Here is a 23042-nt window from a genome sequence, read left to right as displayed (position 1 = left end):
CTCGGGCCTTCAAACCGGTCTAAAAGCACTGAACTTGTGAAATGGGTGTGCATAAAAATTAGGACATCCCTGAAAGTGCTGAGAGAGAAAAAGAGTGGGCTTCTGAGCCGCAAACAGAGAAAGGCAAACGAAACCAGAAGCAGAGAAAATGGAGTTGGATCGAAAAGAATTTCAAAGAGAGCGCGCGATTATTCTTACGACGTTTGCTGCTCTTCGAGGTGTGTGAAATAAAACCAAGCCTCCAGAGTTCCCCTTGGTTAGACTCAGAGAAATAATATATAACACTGGTTAATAAATACACAGAACTTTGTAGCTAGCCTCATTGTGCAGTTTAATGTTTGGAAGAGCGCTTTGCAGCCTGAAATTAGGTTGTGCGATAGCCAGAAATAGAAAAAAGTAAAGGACAGAATGCAGCTGAGCTTTGTCACAAATCTTAAAAGTAGACGCTTTATAACTTGCAAATCAAGGGGTCCCACCTGAATTTACATTATTTTGCTTTTAGTCTCAAAACGAAAAAAGGAAGTTCGAGCTATAGTGAACAAAAGTCAGAGCCGTACAGGTGATTGAGGTGTAGGGATGATCCAGAGACCGGAAAGCTGCTAGGTAAAAGCGAGTGCAAAAGCTTCAAAGTTACATCGCTACATCGGTGGAGAGTACTGCGATTGAGAAATGACATATGGATTCAAATGGGTTTGCTGGCAATGTAGAGATTCTCAACACTAAGGAAAGCATTGCGGATAAAACACGAGGTTCGGAATGAGCTTGCTGGGAATGCCGAATTTTTTTGTTGTTTATGAAGTCAGAAATTTTTCTCCATTAAGGCAATCGTGAGTGTAGACGAAGAAGTGGAGCAGCCGAGGGAAAAAACTTTCTACTCCTGATCTCAAATTATAGAGTTCGGGGATGAAATTCGCGGAGAATAAGTGAGTAGAAGTGTGTAAGGCTAGCCTTAAATGAATCTTGACTCGTTCCTTAAGGATTGAGCACTTGGCAAGTTTAGAAAAAGGGAGAAAAAAGAAGTGAATCGAAGCAATGAGAAGTAGAGCTGAGGAAAAACGAAAATCTACTGAACTAGAAAGTTCATCAAGATAGAGCGACTATGGGGGTTCCCCTGAAATAAAGCCAGGCTTGGGTGGAAAAGACGTGAATCAAGACAGGAAAATAAAAGAAGGCAGCCACAAAAAAATCAGGCGACTGGGTAGAGAGCTGGGGCTAAAATAAATGTTTTTCCCGGACCTGGCGTCCTACAAAATTTGTCCCGATAGTACGTACAACCAAGGTAGCAGGCGGCATTGTTCGGGACGGCACCTTCATGATCCTTCGGCAGTCGGTGTGAGGCGGCGCCGGGTGTAAAATTTGAGTCTCTATTTTGTCGGTCAAATGCATTAGTGCACTGCTGTAAGGTCTTCGTCCGTTTATTGCGGCCTCTCCCAAGCTTCTCTTTCTTAATGTGTCCTTATATATTAAAGTATTTGCTGTTTATCGTCTCACTACTAAACCTCTAGTTGCTCTGCAAAACCTTGGCTCCGATTTATTGTTTGCCTTGCCACCGTCGAAAGCTGGACATCGAACGGCAACTACCGTTTCTCAAGGATAGCTGAATTCATTTTTAAAAGACAACTTTCCAAACTTTTCACTTTGGCACCAAGTAGCAGTCATACATTTCGAGCTTGCGGTTAGAAAGTACACCATGTCTTGTTAGAATTGCGAAAAGAATATTAATAAATTGTGGCGGTTAAGCCCGCGTTTTTTAAACTGAGCCTCTTTGAAACGCTCGCTACAACACCCTGAAATTTACATTACTCTTTTGGGCACAATTCACGTGGCGTTAACTCTACGGCCTCCTACGGACAACTGGGTAGCGGCGAGCCCTCTAGCTCGGTGGGAAAATGATGGTTACATGACACGTGAGCCCCGGATTGGAGTAACCAAGCGGGTGTTCCAACGCGCCAAACAAACGCGATCTTTGAAACACGTATACGACCGCCAAAATGTTTTTAGCGAAAATGCATAAGGAAATCGGGCTTTTTAATACTAAAAGTTGACCTAGCTAGTAATAGTTGCCAACTACAAATTAGTGATCGCTACCAGGCAGATACTTTTATTAGTTTAGAAGTTATTCAAAATTACTTAACTTTCAAACTAGTTAGATTCATCTTGTTTTTCACATCCGCAAACACTTCAATCACAGTGAAGCAGAAGCCGTCAACTAGCCTAACATTATTAAAGTGTAAGCCTTGCTTGCCCTATTCAGCGGAAGCCCCGTGAGTGTGCGTGTGTGTGTGTGTGTGTGTGTGTGTTTGCGCGCGCGTGTGTACACACACACACACACACACACACACACACACACACACACACACACACACACACACACACACACACACACACACACACACACACACACACACACACACACACACACACCACACACGCACGCACACACGCACGCACGCACGCACGCACGCACGCACGCACGCACGCACACACACACACACACACACACACACACACACACACACACACACACACACACACACACACACACACACACACACACACACACACACACACACACACACACACACACACACACACACTAATCGGCCAATCACGCATGCGCGATTAATGGCACGAGGTTGCTCGGGACAACCTAGGTCGCACCGATGGTAGCTCCGGCCATCCCAGGGCAACGGCGTACTGCTTAACCGCTGCACCACGCGCCAGGAGTGGTGTGATGACTCCCAGGGACCTATGAACGTCAAGTAGAGAAAGGCCAATTCTGCATATGTGGGCATTATTCCATTACCGTTAACGTGATACCCTCAGGGTGGAGTGCGGGCTGTGGTATGGCGGCGACTGCCTTCATGAAGTTTACCTGCAGATCACAAGGGCTGCGGAGTCTTGGCGTAGAGCCATGCAGAGGTAGAAATGTGAGCTGGGTGGCTCAGGGTTACACAACGTAGCAGTGGGCGGTGACTGCATTCAAGAACTTTGCGGGTGGGCTTACGCCTTCTTAGGCGTAAGCGGTCTTTAGCGTCTCAGCCGCGCTGTTTCTTTAACTAGCCAATTCCCTTGAGGCTGGGCGGGAAAACTAGAATGTAATTTTTAATGATGTCCGTAAAGGACAACTCCTGCAGTTTTTTTAACATCTTGACTTGATGATCACATCATATTCCTTAGACGTATCGTTCTCTGCTGCAAAAAGCATTTTTAGAAATACTAACTAGGACCATTTTGAAACAGCAGACACCTCGAAACCAACACCGAAACAGAGTTTTCACCGAAGTACGACGTCATGACATGTCGGCTTATGACGTAATGAATACTGTCCGAAAACAGCGTGTTCGCGTTCATTGAATAAACTAGCGACTGTAAGCGACAGATTGAGTTCTTATATTTGTTAAGTGACCAGAAACAAGCACGAGATTTTTGTCCTTCAGCAAACGCAGGACGAACATCAAAGAGCGTGACAAAATATATCGTCGGGCACGCAAGCTTACTTGCAGAAATGGCGCTGACTGAGGCCACGACATGAAAATTTTCGATTGATTTGCACTGCAACAAAGAAAGACGTCACCAAGCTGCACGGTTTGGCACAAATCATCAAGAACTGCTATAAAACGCCCTTAAAGTTTCACAAGAACTCGTGGAAGTACGATTATTCGTGGGTTGCTAAAGGTCGGCCTTAAGGGTATGGCGCGATAGTTTTAATTGCTCCCTTGAGTGATCGGGAGACCACTGCAAATCCCTTCGGAGACACAAACACTTAACGGCGAGGGCCCTTGCGTTAGCAAGCGTTGCTGGCCTACTCAGGCCTCGCAGGCCACATGTCGCGCGCCATCTCTTGGCCCAATGGCGCTGCGCTGTAAGGCTGAGTTCTGGCAGCCGACGCTGGCCGGCCCCATTGCTCCAATCAGTTGGGTACAACTTCCACGCCAGCGGAGTTCACCATTCTGGGATTTTAGCCTCACGACAAACGCACGGCCAACGCCCAAGACGCAGGATTGTCTGCATAATGAGGCCCTTAAAGTTCTCACTTTATCAAAACGCTGGAGTTCCCTTTAAGGAAAAATTTCTTACTACTCGCTAGGTGCAGATCTAAACCTATGGAATTGGTCGGGTAAGCAGCAGTGGGGTGCTGTTCATTTTCAAGATTACCTAGATATAATCTACATTCTTTGCTAAAACGCCTTTGACCACAAATCTGGAGGACAGTTTGTTTACTCGCAGCGCACCTGCGTGGCTAGAGGCGGAAAATTACCTCCTGTATTGCCTCGGCACGAAATTTACCGCTTCATTTAACACAAGAGTACTCAGTCTTTCATGGTGGCAGTGTTCGTTTCTTTTATTTGTGTTTTAGTGTTCTGCTGCGCCGGAATGTTTTTAAGAAGGTGACCTCGACTGCGCTGTTTTTTCAAGGTGAATCGGGAGTGTTCATTACCTCAAATGAAGAACGCAAATCTTCCGACTACACGATATGGTGTCCCTATGAGGGTTGAGAAAGCGAGAGGGGCAAAATGTTTACGTGAGTGCCCAAAAGCGAATCTTCACCATATTAGAGCTAAATGGAGCTGTTCCGAAAGGTCTGACTCCTACCAACAGGCGCATGAACTAGCATGACAGATATCCGAGAGGATGTTGTGAGCATTCAGCATTGCCCAGTATTACCCAGGAAGCTGAAAATTTTAATGTGTACTTGACTGTATTTTGTATTTATTGCTGTAAAAACCAACTACCAATGAGTCAAACTTAATTTTTTATCTAGCTCCAATATGAACATTCCATCATCTCTCTATACATTCAGTGCGGACGACCAAAGGGCTCCAAAGGGACATAATAGAGTTCCTGTTTCGCCAACGGAAAGATAAAAATCACATCCATAATGAAATTTCTCTAACTTTGAATGACAGCAGCCCTTAATACCTAGGAGTCAAATATTGGGCTGTATATTTTAAAATTGGTAATTTCGGTCTTGAAGGCAAGAAACCTAATTCAGGACCTGTTTCCGTCTTGCCTGCAAATTTGAAAGCCATTCACGACATGACAATGAATGCATGGCAAAAGTATTGCCACTTATCTGAGGATATCACTTGAGAGAGTTGGTGCCATTATCCACAACGACTTAGAAATGAGGAAGCTTACGACCTTGTGGATTTGGAACCTTTCTACAGCTAAAGACAAGAGAAAACGTGTGAATACATAAGTGGCTGTTTTCAAACATTTTCTAAGAAACGATTCAGATTTTCTAGACGAACTGGTAACTACTGGCTATGAGATATTGATCTGGGCCCGGTTATGATGCGCTGACATAAGAAGAGTCTAAGGAATCAAAGTACAATGCTTACACGAGAACAAAGAAGTGTGGTGTGCAAAGATTAGCGCTGAAGCGAACCGCAGCCATATTTTGCGTAAAGTAGGAAATTCTGCTTTTGGACTACCTCCCAAGGGTTCAACCATCAATGAATCATATTAGGGCTTATATTGGCAATGTTGAGGCGGAGTATTAAGAAAAAAACGTCCAAAGGTGTCCTGTCACATGAAAATTCCCCGTCACAGGTGCCAGTATTCGCAGTCGCCTGCCTAGGCTTTCACCTGATGCCCGGTCAACCTTAATCGCGCGACCTGGCTCCGTTGGAATACCTTCGGTTCCCAAATCTCAAAAGGCAGCTAAACGGACAAAGCTTTGGGAGAGTTTTGCTGGCAAATAATGTTGCAGATGAGTAGTTCGACCAGCAGTCGCAAGGAACATATTTGTAGTGACTTAAAACGCTGCAGCTTAGACGTTGCAAGTGAATTGACATCATGGGAGAAAGTTTACAACAGAGGGGAGTTGCTCCCTGGCTTATTTTTTTCTGAGTAAGGCTTAGTACTTATCAGCAATCCCTCGTATTCAAGTAATCCAGTCGGACAGGAATGGTTCAAGTAAACTGACATGGCATAAAAACAAATATTGAGGCCACACCACTTCTCAGTGTTAGTCGGACATGAATTATTGAAGTAAACTGACATGGCATAAAAGTAAGTATTGAAGCCATACCGCTTTTCAGTGTTCCCGCCCCCTTCCAAAGAAATTGAAAGAAAATGTATGCGAGGCCAGATTTACAGCCTCTGAACTCCAAGAAGCTGCGTGAGCTCCGATTTATAAGTGAAGATTTCCAGTCGGCGAGCGTTGTAGGAAAATTTTACAAGCGCGCATTGTGGTCTTTCATTGTTAATTTTCCTCATAAAACGCGTGCCGCTTAGAAGCGTACCGAAATCGGCTCGGCTCAATTCACTTCGATTTCTTGAGCATGAATATATCATCTCAATTGACCCTGACAACAAATTCAAATTGGCTTGAATACGGTTCGTCTTCTTTGGAGATAGTTTGCCATTTAATTTATTCAAGTCAGGTGTGATCAGAAATACTTTTGCTGTATGCATGCGCCGACGTGAACATTTTGACAGAAAGATGTCTGCTTAGAAGTTGAAATCGAAAAAAACGTAGCACTCCCACAAAAACTCTCACAGGGAAAGCCACAATGGTTTGAAATGACTCTCCACGTTCTTCAGTGGTGAGAATATGGGAAAAATGGCTCGATTTATAGCCAAGACGACCTCCTCATCTCGATATCAGCGCAAGAAGGAGGAAGAACGCTTCCTGGCTGATATGCTCAGCAACGGCTACACTAAAAGCTTCATCCGACGATTGGCCCGACACTAAACAATGTGAAAGGACCAGAGGATATTAAGATCGGAAAATAACCCCCATTAAAATCTCATTAGGGTGAAGGCATGAGTGGACTTCAAGTGCGCCTATTTCAAAACCATGAAATTCAAATGTGTCAAAAACCCTCGTAAACCCTTGCCTGCTCCTTGTAAGCACCAAAGGACACACTCCAAGTGAAAGGAGCGCCCCACGACAACTCTAAATGCTTTGTACGTGTCAGGAATATAACATCAACCTTCATGTAGAATTCAGCTGAACAGACCGCGCCAAAGTATCCCTTAAAGTTTTTAAAATAAAAATCTGTAAAGGTTTGCTGCAAACGTCGGCACGTCTTGACTTTTGCGACATTCGGCTTCAATGCACGGCCATGGTTTCATCCTCGCCACCTCGCTAATACCCATTGTTCTCACAAGACTCCCACTTGCACCTGCTCAAGCAACTATCACTACTACACTGCTTGTGATAGTACTGTGGCTCCAAACGTCATGAAAGTTTCAGAACACGTTTTCGTCCGCATCTTTTCTCTAAACCGCCACCGAAACATCGGGCTTTTCCTCAAGGCACTTTGGTTGGAGTACAGAGTCGATCACACTTGTCTAGAGTGCTCGAAAGGTGCCATTCGGGGGAAATAAAGCGGATATCTAAAGCAAGTATTGACTTTCACTGATAATGGTTGCGCTCGAGAGCAGCAGATTAGACACGTGAACTGCACAGGTATCACCGCCTTACCGCTAGCAAAGTAGCTGCGAAAATATAATAATTCATTTGCTCCGCAGCACACCGCCCGAGTGCTCTAGACAAGTGTGATCGACTCTGTACTTGCTGTTTCAATTGTAAAGATGATTCTTTTTACCTATACTGCTCTTAAAGACTAGCGCGGAGACGAGGTTCTTGTAGGGCAGCCTTTCTTAGTGGCGATTCAACAGCACCAAGCTCTGAACACGAAGCAAAGATTGCAAATGCACAAGCTCTGATTTCTGAGTTTTTATGAGAATCAAAGTCAATTACAGGGCTAACCGTTTCCAGCTACTCACCGCTTATGGTTTGTCATTCTTTCTGTCCTGTTACTCGGTGGTCCTATAGGATGAGCTGTGTTTGACGAACTAGCTCGCATCAGTACGATGGCGTGCTAGAAGACTAACACGTCCTCAGGACTTCTCAGCGAGAATAATAGTGGGCAAGGGCGGGGCTGGCAACACACATTACAGATAAACAGTGATGTCATGATGCATTAGAAAAAATTCCAAACCAAAGATAAATAAAGAGGGAGACTGGAGCAGCAGACTTAGTTGGGGAGATAAGATAAGAATATATGCATGGATAGCGCAGTCGCGGATTGCGCAGGATGCGTGATAATGTAGATGAACAGTAGAGGACATTACAAGGTTTGATAATAATGTCAACGTTGCTAATTCACCACTGTCTTGATTCCACATATAGAAAGCACCTCCTATGCATCCCAACTGAACATTCATATTATTTGCTTGAAGCGAACTTTATACAAAACAATACAGCAAGATTACTTCCAACTCATAAGTATTTCCACTATTGTAAAGACTTCAATTATTTTGCACTCTTCAAACCAAAAAATGTGAATAAATTGGCATCATACGGATTGGATGCATCTGTAATGAGCTTGCATGAGGCTTTGCACGTTGCCTGCCCTGCAGTAGAAGCAGATAAAATAAATAAATGAGCTCCTGAGAGAATAAATCGAAATCCGGATACAGCTCATTTATGCGCCTCAGTTCATGAAAGGCAGCCGGCATTTCTGCCCAGAATACTTTATGCAAGAGAAATGTTGCGTTAAAATTGGTGAAGAGTCGACGCGCATTTAAGAGTCAAAAATACGCACTTCTACTGTTCGATCAACTTTGGAAATGTCAAAATATACAGTAAATGACCAGAAATGTTCCGCTCGTCTATTTCATTTCTAACAACCGAGGATCAGTTCGTGATACCCTGATCAAAACGAGCTGGTAATTTCGAAGCTCTTTCACGCGCTGTGGTCAATGAGGTGGCATCAATTTTACAGTATGAGAGCTCCCTTTTGTAACATTACGTTTGTTAATAAAATCTTTTGCCTCATTGTTACTGGCTGCTGACTCCTGTATAGTAAAAATAGACGTGCGCCCGTTGAGGCACCGCCCATCGGCACAATTCTGTCCATAAGTTAAAGAATTAAGCACAGAAAAAAACTGACGACAGAAAGGTTTGGTTTGGTTTATGGGCGCATAACGTACCAAAGCGGGTCAGGCTGTGAATGACGCCGTAGTGAAGGGCTCTGGAAATTTCGACCACCTGGGGTTCTTTAACGTGCGCTGACATCACACAGCACACGGGCCTCTAGAATTTCGCCTCCATCGAAATTCGACACCGCGGCCGGGATCGAACCCGCGACTTTCGGGCCAGCAGCCAATCGCCATAACCGCTCAGACACCGCGGCGGCTGACGACAGAAAGGAGCTTCTGAGAGTGATACTTCATACTTGTTGCGATGGTTCCTTGCGATAAAATGTTGTAGGGGCGTGGAAAATTGGCGCTGCTCATAAGTTGCTTTAAGCGCTTGCAAATCAGGTGAGTTGGCATTCCATTTGCGTAATCTTAATCTCAATAATAGAGATATAATTAGTTTTTAAGAAAAAGAAATGGCGCAGTATATGTCTCATATATCGTTGGACACCTGAACCGCGCCGTAAAGGAAGAGATAAAAGGAGTGAAAGAAGAAAGGAAGAAAGAGCTGCCGAACTGGAGAGCTCCGGAATAGTTTCGACCACCTGAGGATTTTTAGCGTACACTGACATCGCACAGAACATAGGCGCCTTAGCGTTTTGCCTCCATTAAAACGCAGACTCCGCGGTCTTGTTCGAATCCGGAAACTGCGGATCAGTAGCCAAGCGCCCTAATCTGTATTTTAAGAAAGCCAAGGAAGCATGCTATTTAGATAAAGCCGTTTTCAATACACAATCTTCTTAAAAGTTTCCCCTAGGAGTAGCGAAGTGTGTAGCGTGTTTTCTTCCTCAATATCCGTATTTAAGAGTGGTAACAAGGGACCTCGAGCATGGCACGTTCAAAGTAGCTCGCTTCGACATAACACAGCCTGCTTGATTGCATTATATAATTCTGTATCGGATGAGTGGCAGGCGACTTCATCATGTTACTATCAATCTATATGACCATGTACAGTCATGAAATTTTTTTGAGTGAACGCGGCAGCGAGTGCCCGATAGCCTCGAACCCTAATCGTGGCGACACGCGGCGGCCGCTTTCCTTAGGATTAACCAGGCAAGGAGGCATAACCCTTACCACCACGTTGCGGAAAGCAGCTGCCACGTACCACCGCAAGAACGGCTCGAGGCTATCGGGCACTCGCTGCCGTGTTCACTCTCATAAATTCCATCACGGTACAGTCACGGTCAAGATGAAGCAGACTACTCTTCATCGGGCAAACCTCTTTTCACAGCTTACCAATGGAAGAATAATGCCTGTCTGATAGCTATGCAAAGTAAAAGGCTTTTACACCAATCCGAATAAAAGACAGAAATTTTTGTTATCCCATTGCGCAGTGCGAGAGAAGAGTTTCAGAAGCTTCCTATCTACACTAATTCTCTCCGCGAACATACACTCAATCCCTGTCTCCTTCTAAGCCATTGGTAGAGCAGGCTTCAAGAGGCAACTTGAAAGCTATAGGGGAAGTGTACAGGCTTGCGTTGTCAATGATTGCACCAGGCAAAAAACAGAAGTGTGCTTTGGTTATCTGGCCACACGCGCTTTCATGACCTGTGACCTTTCATATTTGCAAAACATGTTACCGTCATCAAAGAAACTCCTTCGATTAAGCTCAATGCACATTATAACGTTTTATTAACCTTGACTGAGAAAGATGCACCAAATGAGAACATTTGTGGAAACAGCTGTAGCTGCTAATGCTAGTGGCATACAATTTTGTTGGCAAGTGCTTATAATTACGAATCGATATCGAAGTATCTGTCCTTTGATGTGTATTAGAGAGCGGTTCTCTTAGTCAATAGCTTATTCACTCTACAAAATCGGTAGTCTGCACAAGTCGAATGGTGCATTCCACAAAAATATAAAGAGCCCTGCAGGCATACGTTGCGCCCACAAGAGGAGTTAACTTTAAACTGAAGGGCAATCCCTCTAAGCAGCCGACAAGGTTAACGAAGACTAATGTCTTTTTTTTTATTTCACAGTAATTCTAGAAGAATGTCCGGCAAGTGTGAGCTTTTTAGATCGAACTAGTCAAAGGAAGCAAAGTGCACCAAACCTAAATATTCGCTGTTAGAATTCCCGCACCTCATCACAGTTATCCAAACACTGTCTTTTTCAATGGTTACAGATTTCTGCCTACATAAGCAAGACTTTGCAGTCTTTTTTTCTATCATATAAGTGATATATTCGTTACTTGAACGTACGCGTTTAATCTGCAGGCTGAATACGCAACACTTACTCCACAAAAACGGCGAAGAGGAGAAGAAAACCGACAATTAGTGGAACAGAAATCATCTTGCTAAAACACCCAAAGCGTGGACTCACAAAACCTAGGCGAGGACTTCTGTTAAGTCTGCTCATTTTGAGGCCTCTAGAAGGCGTTACGAGTGGAGAGCAACACAATACGCAATTAGTATAATTAAGCTCATCACTCATGAAGCGGCGCTATTTTCCGGACGTGCTAAGACGTCACCATGCTCATTAGGCATTCATGAATACTAAGAGCGGTGACATCGTACAGAGAGGAATAGGAGAAAGAAATGAGAAAACAAATTCACAATTTCGCTCTCCAGCATCGAATAACGAAACATTGCTGATTTGTATTCAGTAACTTGCATGCATTTCTGCCCTTTAGTATAAATAGAGCGAGCAAGTTTTCGAAACTAAGAAGCGAGAGGGGGCGCCAGACTACGCATTGTGGTCTTCCCTAAATTTATGCTATAAATTATGAAGCGACATGGAAAGCGGTAAATTTTCCTGCGCTCAGCAGGTTTTCCAACAGCTGTCACAAAAATGAAAAAAATCACGCTCTCACAGTTGTCACGAAAAGGAAAAAAATGTACAACGTATGTTCTTTTTTATTTCAGCCGTGCATTCAGCTACGAATTCCTAACTTCTTGGAAAGCGCGTCGTTGTTTTCCTACTGCGTGGAGTTTTTGAAAATTCTAGTTAACTTGACGTTCGAGCTTTAGGAAAGATATGCAAGGCTATTTTTCTACTTATTTCCAAGAGCCTTCGGCAGAACACTTAAATCGCGGCCTCATTTCGGAAGACCACGGCGCTTAATGTGCAGAGAGCAGCCAGATGATAAATTATTCTGACGTTCATAAATGCACGCGCCATTGAGTTCTTAATAATGTTTTAATTACTCATTGATATCCACCCAAGCGCAGCCATACGGTTACTTCCCACTTCGAGTTATTGATTATTTCGCTCTCGCTATACCATATGCTACCCGTTTTGGTTTGTTGAGTTAACATAGAGACTGCTCCGGTGAAACGGTGGTCCAAGGTTCGAAACCCGGACAAGGACAAATTTTTCTTTCACTGCGGAGTTTCTGATGCAGCTGTACAGATTACTGTTGTAGCCGTGTGGATGCGCTTCGGTGGGTGTCAATCAGTAATTAATCCTATATAACGAATCTACTCCCCGTTAGGGGATTCGCATAAAGATTTAAACATCACCCTATCACTTCTTCACGCAACACAAAGTCTGCGTCCCAGCCAAGGGAAAGCCAGAGCATCTCCACAACTGGTCACACACGCTAACATAAAATGTCTACAAGCTGCTTGCCCAGGTATTCGGGATCACGTACCACACGATAGCTCCTTCATGTGCACATCTCCGTACTCTCATCTTAGACGCAGCGGTGACGTTCAGTAGTAGACACCTTTAGCACACCGTGTAACGTGTCACCGTTACCGTTACCTGAGTACCGGGAGCCCGCCTACCAACGGTGAGAGCGCGCTGATTAGTCCCGATGCTGCAGACGCGCGCGCAGCTGCTCGGTGCCTGGCTCCACCTGCCGCCGTCAAGGCCATTCGCGCATGCGCATTGGCGGCGCGTGGACTGCAGGGTAGTCCGGTACCGCTAACGGTAACATGATGCACGCTACGTTAAAAGTGTCTATTAAATCGAGTTGGTGTCCTGTGATATTCCTGTGGCCGACCTAAGGGATTTCATATACTGTCGGACTGGTACATTAAAGTTAGGGTTGCATGAAATAGACAATACTTGAAAGTGTCTTGCTAAGAGCTGTGCAGAACAGATCGCAAGGGTGGCTACAGAAGCGAGCTAACAAACAAAAAGGAGTGAAATTTGCGCTGCAACTGGCTATCCAGCTACTGTCTCCTAAGTACCAAGTACATGTTGTTTCTTCAGAGCAGTTAAGTAAAAATATTCTTATTCTTTAACCAGAAGTATCCAAAATGCCATTTTGTTTCGTTGGGCTTATTAATAGGACAACAAGAACACATAATAATCACAGTAAAAACGTTTTGGGTCAATGCGGTACCCCGCATTGAAGGAATGCGAAAGCATTGACGCCTCCTATTTCTCTTTGCCCCGCTTTGCCTCTTTTTGCCTCTCTTTGCTTGACTCGTCGCCTCTCTTAAAGCCCCTCCATGACGTTTTGTTCCCACCAGGTTAAGTAACGCCATCCTCCCCTCCCCCACGGCTCTTCCTCCTCACATAGCTCTCCGACTTCCCGTCTAGAACATAAGGAAGCGCTGCCATTTTGTTTCTCGGTTCTCGGTGCGAGGCTGTGCATGGGGCCTGTGTCTGCGCTGCATCGCTGGTGTTTTCATCCATCGTCGTATTGCTGTTGGGTGCTATTTTTTCAGAGTGTCGGAAAAAGAGGCATATCCCGCTATTTGTTTGTGTCCGCATGCGGTGATTACACAGTGTCAAAAGCGTCGAAACGTCTTAGTGTTCAAGTCACGTAGTTTACCGACGCCGAGGGACAGAGACCGGCGCTGCTTTGTTGGTTCCGTGGTGCGCGTTTACACCTCGTTTATAACACCGGCGCTCTCGAGTTATGTGCTTGCATCACAGATTTGTATTAGGTAGATCAACGTCTCGGCAGAACGATGTGCCCGACCGTGATTAACCTGTGGCGATAGCTAACGTACAGCGACTTGACGGGGTCCAATGTCCGAACGGGAGCAGCACTCTTTTTGCCTCGTCTGCCAGCTGTATCGATGCGGCTACATCGATATTAAAGTTTGTTTCAGCTAAGACATCAAAAAGTATTTTGCTACTAGCTCAAACCACTGGCCCCCGTGCTACCCTGTAGCCTTGCGAGGGCGGACTGCATTGTCGCCTGTCTATCATTCTCATAGGCCGATGTGCTGCTGACGACGAATTGATGCATCCTAGGAAGTCCCGTACGTTTGTTTCGCATGATCCTCGGCTGCGCTCTGCATGTTGAGCGCTACAATACAGATATATGTTGAGTATTGATGTATTGGACAGTTAACTCTATAGGGGCAATGTATTGTAAGTGGCACAGGAAGAAAAGTGCATTTCGAAGGCGTCACACGATATTGGGATTTTTGCTGGCGCCTTGCTTGCGTGATAACCAGTCGTGTCCGGTTAATACGACCTCGTTAATACTAAAACTCGCTGTGTGGACAGTGAACCGTCTACAAATACAAAAAGTCAATAAGAGCTCGTACATTCGTCGCGTTTATGTGGACAGCGATGAGAACAAATTCACCACTGCCCGAACTAGATGTTTTGATTCCTGTAACTTAAGAGCTGTACACCAGCGGGACGCGATGCGAAAGCGATGTAAATGTTTTAATGACGGCCTTTTATTTTGTGCTTTCATGCTTTTAACTGCCAAGCTGCCCCGACGAGGGGCTTTACCATTTGCAGTATTTCGTGAATGAATACGTAGAAAATCCTCTCTGCAGCTCGTGTTTTTTGAAAGCTGCATTGAGTAGTCATCTACCGACTGAGCATTGAGAGGTATTATGGATAGATGGCCAGCACAAAAAGGAAAAAGCACAAAAACGCTGCGGCGATCAAGAACCCTATGTATTCTGCCACTTTGACATAAAACATCAAACCCAATGTGATGTGTCAAAGTCTACTTATTATACAAAGTGTTGGAAGGTGGAATTCTTGAAAAGCACAAAGCTAATCAACAAGGGTTGAGGGGAAGCCTCAGTTGTTAGCCAACATTCAAACAAACGACTCGTCTTCACAAGGGCGAAGGTGTCCTCTTGTCAAGACGGACAGAGTGCTGTATCAATGTTTGCAATCGTGAGTACGAGAGGTCAATTAAAGACCAGGAGCAACGTCACCTACTGACGCATTGCCTGGCATTCAAATGGAAACCTCTTCTAGCGGAAGCAAGATTCTGCGCAATGAAATAAAAAAGCACGAGGAATTCTCGAAGCGTAGTTTATCAAAAAAGAAGGCAACAATGGATCAGTGACACATCAGACTATATCAGTGAAAAAAAAAACATTTTCTAAGGCACAGTGACGACAATCCCCTCCGTCCTACTACTCGCAAAAATTTTAAATGTACGTGCTCCTGGAATAAAATTTTCAAATTTCCGCTCATCCCATCTTGCCATGAATTTTAAACGCCCCTTTAACGCAACCAATCTATCCATCGTTCTTAACCAACTTGCCCAACAAAACTTCCTCAAGACAGGCACTAGCAGCTCATGGGATGTGAACAGGCATAGTGGGAGGTACATCACACCCCGAGACACAGTCAAACCTTATAGGTCATTAGGCGCTTCGAACTGCACCGGATTGCTTTAAACGTAACTGCGGCCAGGGTAATGCAGTGCATCTGATGCTCCTAAAGATTTTGTCCAATTAGCACTTCACCGTGCGGCACCATGTACAAAAACAGCAACATCAGGAAGTTTCTCTTCGTGTAAAATTGATATTCGGCATGATTAATTATTATGCACAACCTGTTTCATGGACAGTTTTGCCAAGGAAACAATTCATTCATATTAAGGAGGTACGATCGCACTCAGCTGCAGTATTGGGGCACGGCATGCGCAACTTATACAACTTTTGTTGCTAGCACACGGGCAAGAAGCTTAGTCAGAACCAGCATGCAAGGAATACAGCACACATCTTCTTTTTGTCATCATTAAATAATTTCCACACACTAAAATTTGAAGATCAACATGACGTCTAGAAGCTTACAAATGACACGCAGTGACATACAGCTCAAAAACAAAGCTGCAAATGCCCGTCAAAGGCATTTGCAACCCAAATACACTCCAACCAGCGTGAATGTCTGTTTTTTATTTATTAAAATATATTGCAGAGTAGGTTGACTCGAAGAAGGAAAGACAACGATAAAAAAAGTACAGGCATCAAAATAACACAAGCAGCAACTGCAACAAAAAAAAAATACATCAAATCAAGACACCAACACATAAAAGAATGCGAAAACACCTTTACAGATCATTTCCTTATAATTTCCAATAAGTGCTGCAACACAAACATTTGGAAATATGCTTCAGTAATTTATCCCGCTTGCTTTTAGCTCTCAAAAAAAATATGAAAATTTACATGTATTGTGTGGCATGCCATAATCCGATCATAAAAATCTGCCTCTAATGCAAGGTTACGGCGGGTAATAAGCAAGTTATTTTTTGTCATGTTAAGTATATTGATACTTCCTAACTGCAATTTGTCTTAAGTGCCACTTCATTGCTTTATCTGGCGTGAAACTTAAGAAAAAGCACGCATTAGACTGTACTGCAATACATTCACATTATTGCACTGGCAGGCTGAAGCATCCCACTGTTTCTGCTCCCACATTTTGGTCCCAGTCATGTTCCAAAATAGATTTTTGTCTTGCAGAAGATATGGATTCGGGTTCGTTGGCGGGAATTTCAATAACTACACGTTGTGGTGGCTCCGTGGTTTTTTTGCACAGCGACAGCTGCATGGGGCATGTTCGGCGATATAATGTAGGTGTCGTCGGTGTAGCCCGCGCATTTTCAACATGCGCAGACGCGAGCTTTCATGCTCAGCGAACGCTCACAAGCCCGACAACCGCAGCAGGCCGTAACCATGTTTGTGGTCGTGTGTCATTCCCACCCTTCACTCCTGCCCCACTCCCCCCTACACCCCCGTCCCCGTTCCCACCCTACCCGCCATGACTTGTTAATGCACCCGCCTGGCTGCTCCAACACACGCAGTAAAACTCGTGGCTCTAAAGCAAGTATAGCAGCATAAACGCAGCTGCTGTCGTAGTTCCTAACCCAGGTTTGCTAAAAAAAATTGCTGATGACCTAGCTCTGTCAGGCGAGAATATACGTAGGGAAAGCGCGGCAATTTCTACATCGAAAGAGTGCATTCACTAGATGCGCCTTTATTCATGGTTAAAGCTTGAGCCGTCGTGGCGGAGTGTTAGCGTCTCCGCCTGAAACGAGGAAGGCCTTAGTTTGATTCCGAGCCTCAGCAGAGGTTTTTTTTATTCAATGAGTGTGCGAGGGGTTTCACTGGCTCCCATAGATGCCACCATCAAATAAGTTGGTTAGCAGTTAAGCGCAGGCTCTGTTAAGGCGCGTTTATACTGCGGCGTAACGCGCGCGCGCACGCTGCACGGCGGCGTCACGTCGCTCAAAGCCAGACCCTCTATACTCCAACAGCGCTTGACCGCCGACGCGTTCGGCGGCTTTCGCGCAATCTGACCGCACTGGCGGAGACTTGAAGCATGTCTCTATTTCGCGCCGAGTGCGCAAGCCGCCGCTGGCCCGGCCAGACGGGCTCAGCTACGTGGCGAGGCGCGCGTAGTGACGCCATGTGCCTCCTCGTAGCACCGCCACTTCGAGATCGCACGTTCGCGGCCAGTAAAGTTTTCGCTTTAAAACTTCAGCTGTTGCCCACAAAAGACGCGGGTTTGATCTCGACTGTCGCGATCGCATTTTGTTGGAGGCGAAATGCTAGAGGCACCTGTACTCTGGGTTGTTAGTGCACGTTAAAGTACCCAAGGGGGTCGAAATTATACGGAGCCCTCCACTACGGCGTCCCTTATAACCTACGTCGATTTGGGATGTTAACCGCATAAAACCAAATCATTTCTCACTATCACAGAAGTGGGTGAAATTGGCATAAGTTTCTTTTTTTTTTGTGGGGAGGGCGTACGCTAACAACATTCCTTTACTACAGCGAGCGTGCATTCTTGCTGTCGCGCTTAAAAGACTGAAATAGAACCTTGGCCTCGAAGACAAACGGAAAAACTCCTTTGCTCATTGGAAACAACAACAATGGCTTAATATGTAGACGTGGAAAGGCTGAATGCAATCTACATTTAGCACAATACTGCAGCAAACCACGAGTGGGGAAGCGAGCTTTCGAACCACACGCCTCTATCTTAGCGAACACGCCTTCTGCTCTCCCGAGAGTAGACGACGTTCTCAGTTTAGTCACGTCATGCCTTGGTCCTTACATTCACCGTTGCTTTTGAAGCTTATTGGTAGGGTAAGATAGGAATGGGTTAGAAGTGCACTTCATTTCTTTTGCTTTTGGCAGTTCTTAAGAATCTGCTTGGACGATAAACGTCGGTGACGTCAATCTACAGTAAGCGTGAAAGAGAGAAGTCTCTGAAGCTGCCTACCTGAGAGGTACAATTGTGTTCCCAAGTTTCGACTGCTGGATTTAAAAATGGCGCCAAGTTTACGCTATGCGCCGTAATGCGACAAAATAAGGCGGAGCTATGTAAAGTGCTTATTGTGAAAGTTGGTTTTGCTATCTTTGAAAACAATGCTGAAGGAGGCAGACTGATAGACAGGAGGCACACATGCAGACACACGGCTCTGATGAGAAAGCTGAGCTTAATTAAGAAGTCAGGAATATTTGCATTATAGGTGTACACAATCATCAGACCCCACTGTCACTTTATTCTGGAGTGTCACTCACATTTTTGCCCTCCAAAATACCGGCTCTATCTCCGGAGGTGACAAGAAACAACCTCACATGCATCTGTATTCATTCCGCACGATGTAGTTTGCCTCAATAACTTCACCTGTTGTCCGATTGTGGTCTCGGCAGATTACTACTTTCCACAGCGAGAGTTGTGCCGCAAGTACGCATTGTATCGCTCACTGCCTCTTCGCGTGACATTTTCGAACGCCATCTCTGCTTGAAACTGCGCTACACAATATCGCCCTGCCTTTGCAGGGCTTTCATCATTTTCCCCCTCATCCGATTCCTGCTAGGAGGCCAGAGCGCTCCTGCGCAGTTGGTTCCTCTCTCAGCTTTCACCCTCACTTGTTTTCCTTCACCCGATCAAAGACGACGGACGCATACCTATCTTACATATATAGCCCTCATTTTAAAAAAATGATGGCACGTCGTTATGAGCTCACTAAATACTCGTTAAAGGTAGAAAAATAGCGAACATGGGCTGTCTTATTTGCAGTGTTGTTCAGAATCTGCAATACCACATCAATTTAGATTCAAATACACGTGTCTACTGCAGCTTGTTTGAAGAATCAGAAGCTTTTGAACTTCAATTTACTACAGAGTTTCGTTTAATGAAACTGTAAATTGTAGTGCTTAGAATCCCTCTCTGGAACCGTCTCCAGGCTACTTGTTGGCATTTTGGTGAGGGATTTATCAGGGCGGGTAGTGGAGCTTATCGCTGCAATAGTAACTGGTAATTTCTTAAAGGAGTTACCATGACCTCCCTCACCGACCTAAGGTACGGGAAGGCCACTGCTCAGTCGATGAATCATCGGGCATAGTGGAGGCTGCTTTGTTCCCTGCGTGGGACGAGTGCGTTGAAACCCAGATAATTTGGATCTGCCGAGGTTCTAAATTATAGTGCTTCTGAAGGATTGACACGATGGCAGAGCTGACTCTGCCTTTCGCATGATTTTGAAAGGCTGTTTTGCAGTCACTGAGAATGTACTTTGCTAAGGGATGGCTGCCTCTTCTGCTTCATCTGCACCTTCTGAGGTTGTTCCGTACCTTTGCTGCGTCGACAGCGACGTCCTCGGCTCTCGGACATGATATAATGCAACTTTGCATTAAACCACTAACAAAATTCCTTTTGTTGGCTGTGTTCGCCATCTATCGTTATTGATTTGCAGCCACGAAATGACGAAAGAATGTCCACAACAAGGGGCAGACATATATGTTTTCTCGATTTTCATGAGTGCGGTGTGTCTTGGTGGTGGCGGCTGTTATGTGGTAGCTACGTTATCGACTCGCAAGAAGTAAAACCTTCCTGTTCGGGATACTCGCGACATTGAGATGAGCCATGAAAACGTTTATTAGGAGCATAAATACTGGGTTGGTTCAGTAGGAGAACCCACTGGTCGCCATCATATTATATCGCATTTCTTGTCCAGGGGACTGTACATAAGGACAATTGCCTCCCAGCACTCTTATGTCGTATTGAAATTGCTGTCCTAGGCTGGATGATTTAACAGTGACATGGACAGCCTCCTGGAGTAAGAAGAACTGGGTACCCTTTGTGTAGTGCACGCGCTCGATCTTTGCGCAATGCGGCGTGGTGTTCGGGGTGCATGTTCTTCCGGTTGGGGTTAATGATGAGTTTTTTTTTATGTGTTGAGGAAGTGGTCTTTTGGAGGTCTGTGTAGAGCTGTGTCCTATTCGCAGCTCTAAGAAATTGAAGCGGGCCGAGGAGATTTGGGATAAGCGCTCGTGATGGGTTTGACAACCTCGTTTGGTGAGACGAGCCATAGATGTCGCCGAGCGCCAAGTCCTCATAGCCACTGATTGGGTAGGACCCCACCCCCCAACAGTAACCTAATCAAGTAACTCTTTGGGTAAACAAACAAATTCTCGCCCCCACCACCTGTGCAAGGGATTGCGCAAACAACTACATGATCTGGCACCTTGCTCTTCCCATTTAGCAGCTGATAAGTTTTTGGAAAGAACATATGGCCTTCAGCAAAAGATGCTGTCGGGCTAGTTGGTTTGATACCTTTGATGACATGTAGCCGCCTGTACGTCATAATTCAGTAAGATACGCGCAAGAGATTGACTAGTTCCCGGAACATTCGACACAGCAGTCCGCTTCTGGTGGGATGGGGGGAGAGGGGGAGGGTCATCTGGATATCGACGTCGTGGCAGTTGTGGTTTTGTTGCGTTGATGAAGCGTCTTAGATATCTGCACCTTCTGAGGTCGTTCCGTACCCTTGCCGCGTCGCCAGCGACGTCCTCGGCTCTCGTACATGATATAATGCAGCTTTTCAATAAAGCGCTAACAAAATTCCTTCGGTGGGCGGTGTTCGCCATCTATGGGTATTGATTTGCAGCCACGAAATGACGAAATAATGTCCACAACAAGGGGAAGACATCTGTTTTCTCGATTTTCAGGATCTCCGTGCGTGTAGGCTGCGTACTCCTTAATCTGCGCGAGATTGCCTTGGTGAACCTGAACAAGTCCTGGGGCTGGGTGCACATCTCGACGTGGGACCCAGCCGGACGACCAGTACGCACCATGTCCGTAGAGATCACTGCGCTCTCCAACCACAAGAACGCCCAAGACACTTGTGCCGGAGAAGTCAAGCTTTGCTCTCCTGTCAGCCAAGGCGACGTATGCGTGCTCCTTCACGTGCACTTCACCAGTCGTGAATTGCGCATGCACAGCGTCATGCGCTGACGCCGCAACGTACGAATGCTACACGGTGCTTAAACCCATGGCTTGTGACGTTTGGTAAAACTTCTTTGGAGATGATACCTTACGGGTGTTACCCGTATCTGCACCACTGATATTGAAACTGTGTTGGTTAGGTTATCGTGTTTTCACTGCTGTGTCTGCGTTGTTTTGTTCTCGCGGACAAGAATGTACTTCACTGCCCAGCAAGGCGGCGTTAGTGCCTTGCTTTGCGTCATTGTAACCGCTGTGGCGTGCCCAGATCCACTCTTCCACTACCTTTGGGAATGTCCATCCCCAGAGGCAGTACCCCCCTCCCAAATCCCACTCATTCTTCCTGGGAGGTTTCTTTACGGACCGCTCAGCCCGCCAGCCAGAAATGGTTGGTGGATAAGGCTTCATGTGAAGCACAAGCCCGTGGACCACTGAACAAGTAGGGAACCACCCTGGATTATTCCTTTCTTTCTTTTAGTCCTATAAAGGTTCTTTTCATTCATCCACAGACCCGACCAGCGCACGCTGCATGCCCGGTACACGGCAGAAATTGGCAGTTTTTCACATAGATTTTAAGCAAGCTTGCGCTCAGAAGTACAATTTGCACGTAAACTCTTTGCAGCCGCTGAACACTGGCTGCCTCCTCGTATTCAGGTATTTATTTATTATTTTTCTGACACGCACTGCGCTAAAAACATTAGAGTTGGGGCGGCGGTTAAGAGAAGAAAGATAAAGAAAAGAGTGCTATGTATTCTTCAAGACAGTATACAAACACATGTCACAGAACATTTTTCCACCATTACACTCTAATTTTATTGGCGTAAAAAAACAGAAAGAAAGCACTACTACAATGTGCGAACACACAGGCGCCAAAAGATGGATAAGGAAAGGGAAGATGCCGCGAACACATCTAATCGCAACCAAGAAGCTGCCTCCAGTGAAAGGAAGCCCATGTGAAAAAACAAGCGCACATGCAGGCTCACCGAGGGCTTGCTTCATTGCTTTGTACAGAAAAAAACTGTCATTCATGGCTGTAAACTAGTTGAATGAAGCATAAAATGTGTCACAATAAATATAAGAATCCTACGACAGACAAATACAAATCGTTCCATTATCGAATCGTTTCTGAAAAAAGGAAACACGAAATGATTACGATTTTCTGCTGTACTCGCGTATATTTTGGCCATGGTCCACACGTGACGACACATAATGAGGTGAAAAGCTCTACTTTTCTTGTCACATACCAAATCGTGCATGATAAATGTCGTGAAATATCTTTATTCTAAGCTTGGTTCTGGGGTGTTCTAAAGTCTCCCAGCCTAATATTTTTTAGTAAATGCAGCACTGAATAATTATCTTCAGCTGATTTTACTAAAACGCTACGAGCAAATCTGTACTGTTTTTAGCTTGCCTTTGTGGAGTGCAGTGGGAGGATATTATACTGCGCAAGCATCTTCTAAAATTGAAGACATTCAACTTTTATAAAGCTTCTCTAGTCACCTCAAGAAAACTTAGTGTTCCTGCGTAAGACACCAAGAAATTTGAAGGCTTCGGCAACATTGTAGTCTACATGCCGTTAGCAAAATAAGCATGAACAAAGATAAATTCCTATATATTTGTATCTTGGAGGTACATTTAGGAATTTCCCGTTCATGACATATAGAAAATAATTTGTTAATTTTATCCTGGTAAATTGCATACACACCCATATC

The 23042-nt window shown here is 45.1% G+C and overlaps 1 protein-coding gene and 1 long non-coding RNA gene across 2 annotated transcripts in view; one reads left to right on the top strand and one right to left on the bottom strand.

Moving 5' to 3' along the window:
* Positions 1–11306, bottom strand: part of LOC144100574 (uncharacterized) — a 28358-nt gene extending 17052 nt beyond the window's left edge. Inside the window, exons 1-2 of the long non-coding RNA XR_013307740.1 lie at positions 11177–11306; positions 8322–8373 (exon numbers count right to left, since the gene is read on the bottom strand). This is a non-coding gene — a long non-coding RNA (uncharacterized LOC144100574). The remainder of the gene's footprint in view (positions 1–8321; positions 8374–11176) is intronic.
* An 8081-nt stretch (positions 11307–19387) lies between these two features.
* LOC144102638 (anaphase-promoting complex subunit 10-like) lies at positions 19388–21342 on the top strand. Its single transcript, XM_077635858.1, has 2 exons — positions 19388–19410; positions 21057–21342. The coding sequence occupies exons 1-2, from the start codon at positions 19388–19390 to the stop codon at positions 21340–21342; spliced, it is 309 nt and encodes a 102-aa protein (XP_077491984.1).
* Positions 21343–23042: the final 1700 nt, after the last annotated feature.

Source organism: Amblyomma americanum, chromosome 8 (genome assembly GCF_052857255.1).
Source record: "Amblyomma americanum isolate KBUSLIRL-KWMA chromosome 8, ASM5285725v1, whole genome shotgun sequence".
Lineage (NCBI taxonomy): Eukaryota > Metazoa > Arthropoda > Arachnida > Ixodida > Ixodidae > Amblyomma > Amblyomma americanum.
Note: the sequence above shows the minus strand (reverse complement) of the source record. Positions and strands in the feature narration are given on the sequence as shown.

Coding starts and splice junctions, on each gene's coding strand:
- LOC144102638 (XM_077635858.1), top strand. CDS start 19,388: ATGACCTCCCTCACCGACCTAAG. Junction 19,411..21,056: donor ACCTCCCTCACCGACCTAAG/GTACGGGAAGGC, acceptor CTCGATTTTCAG/GATCTCCGTGCGTGTAGGCT.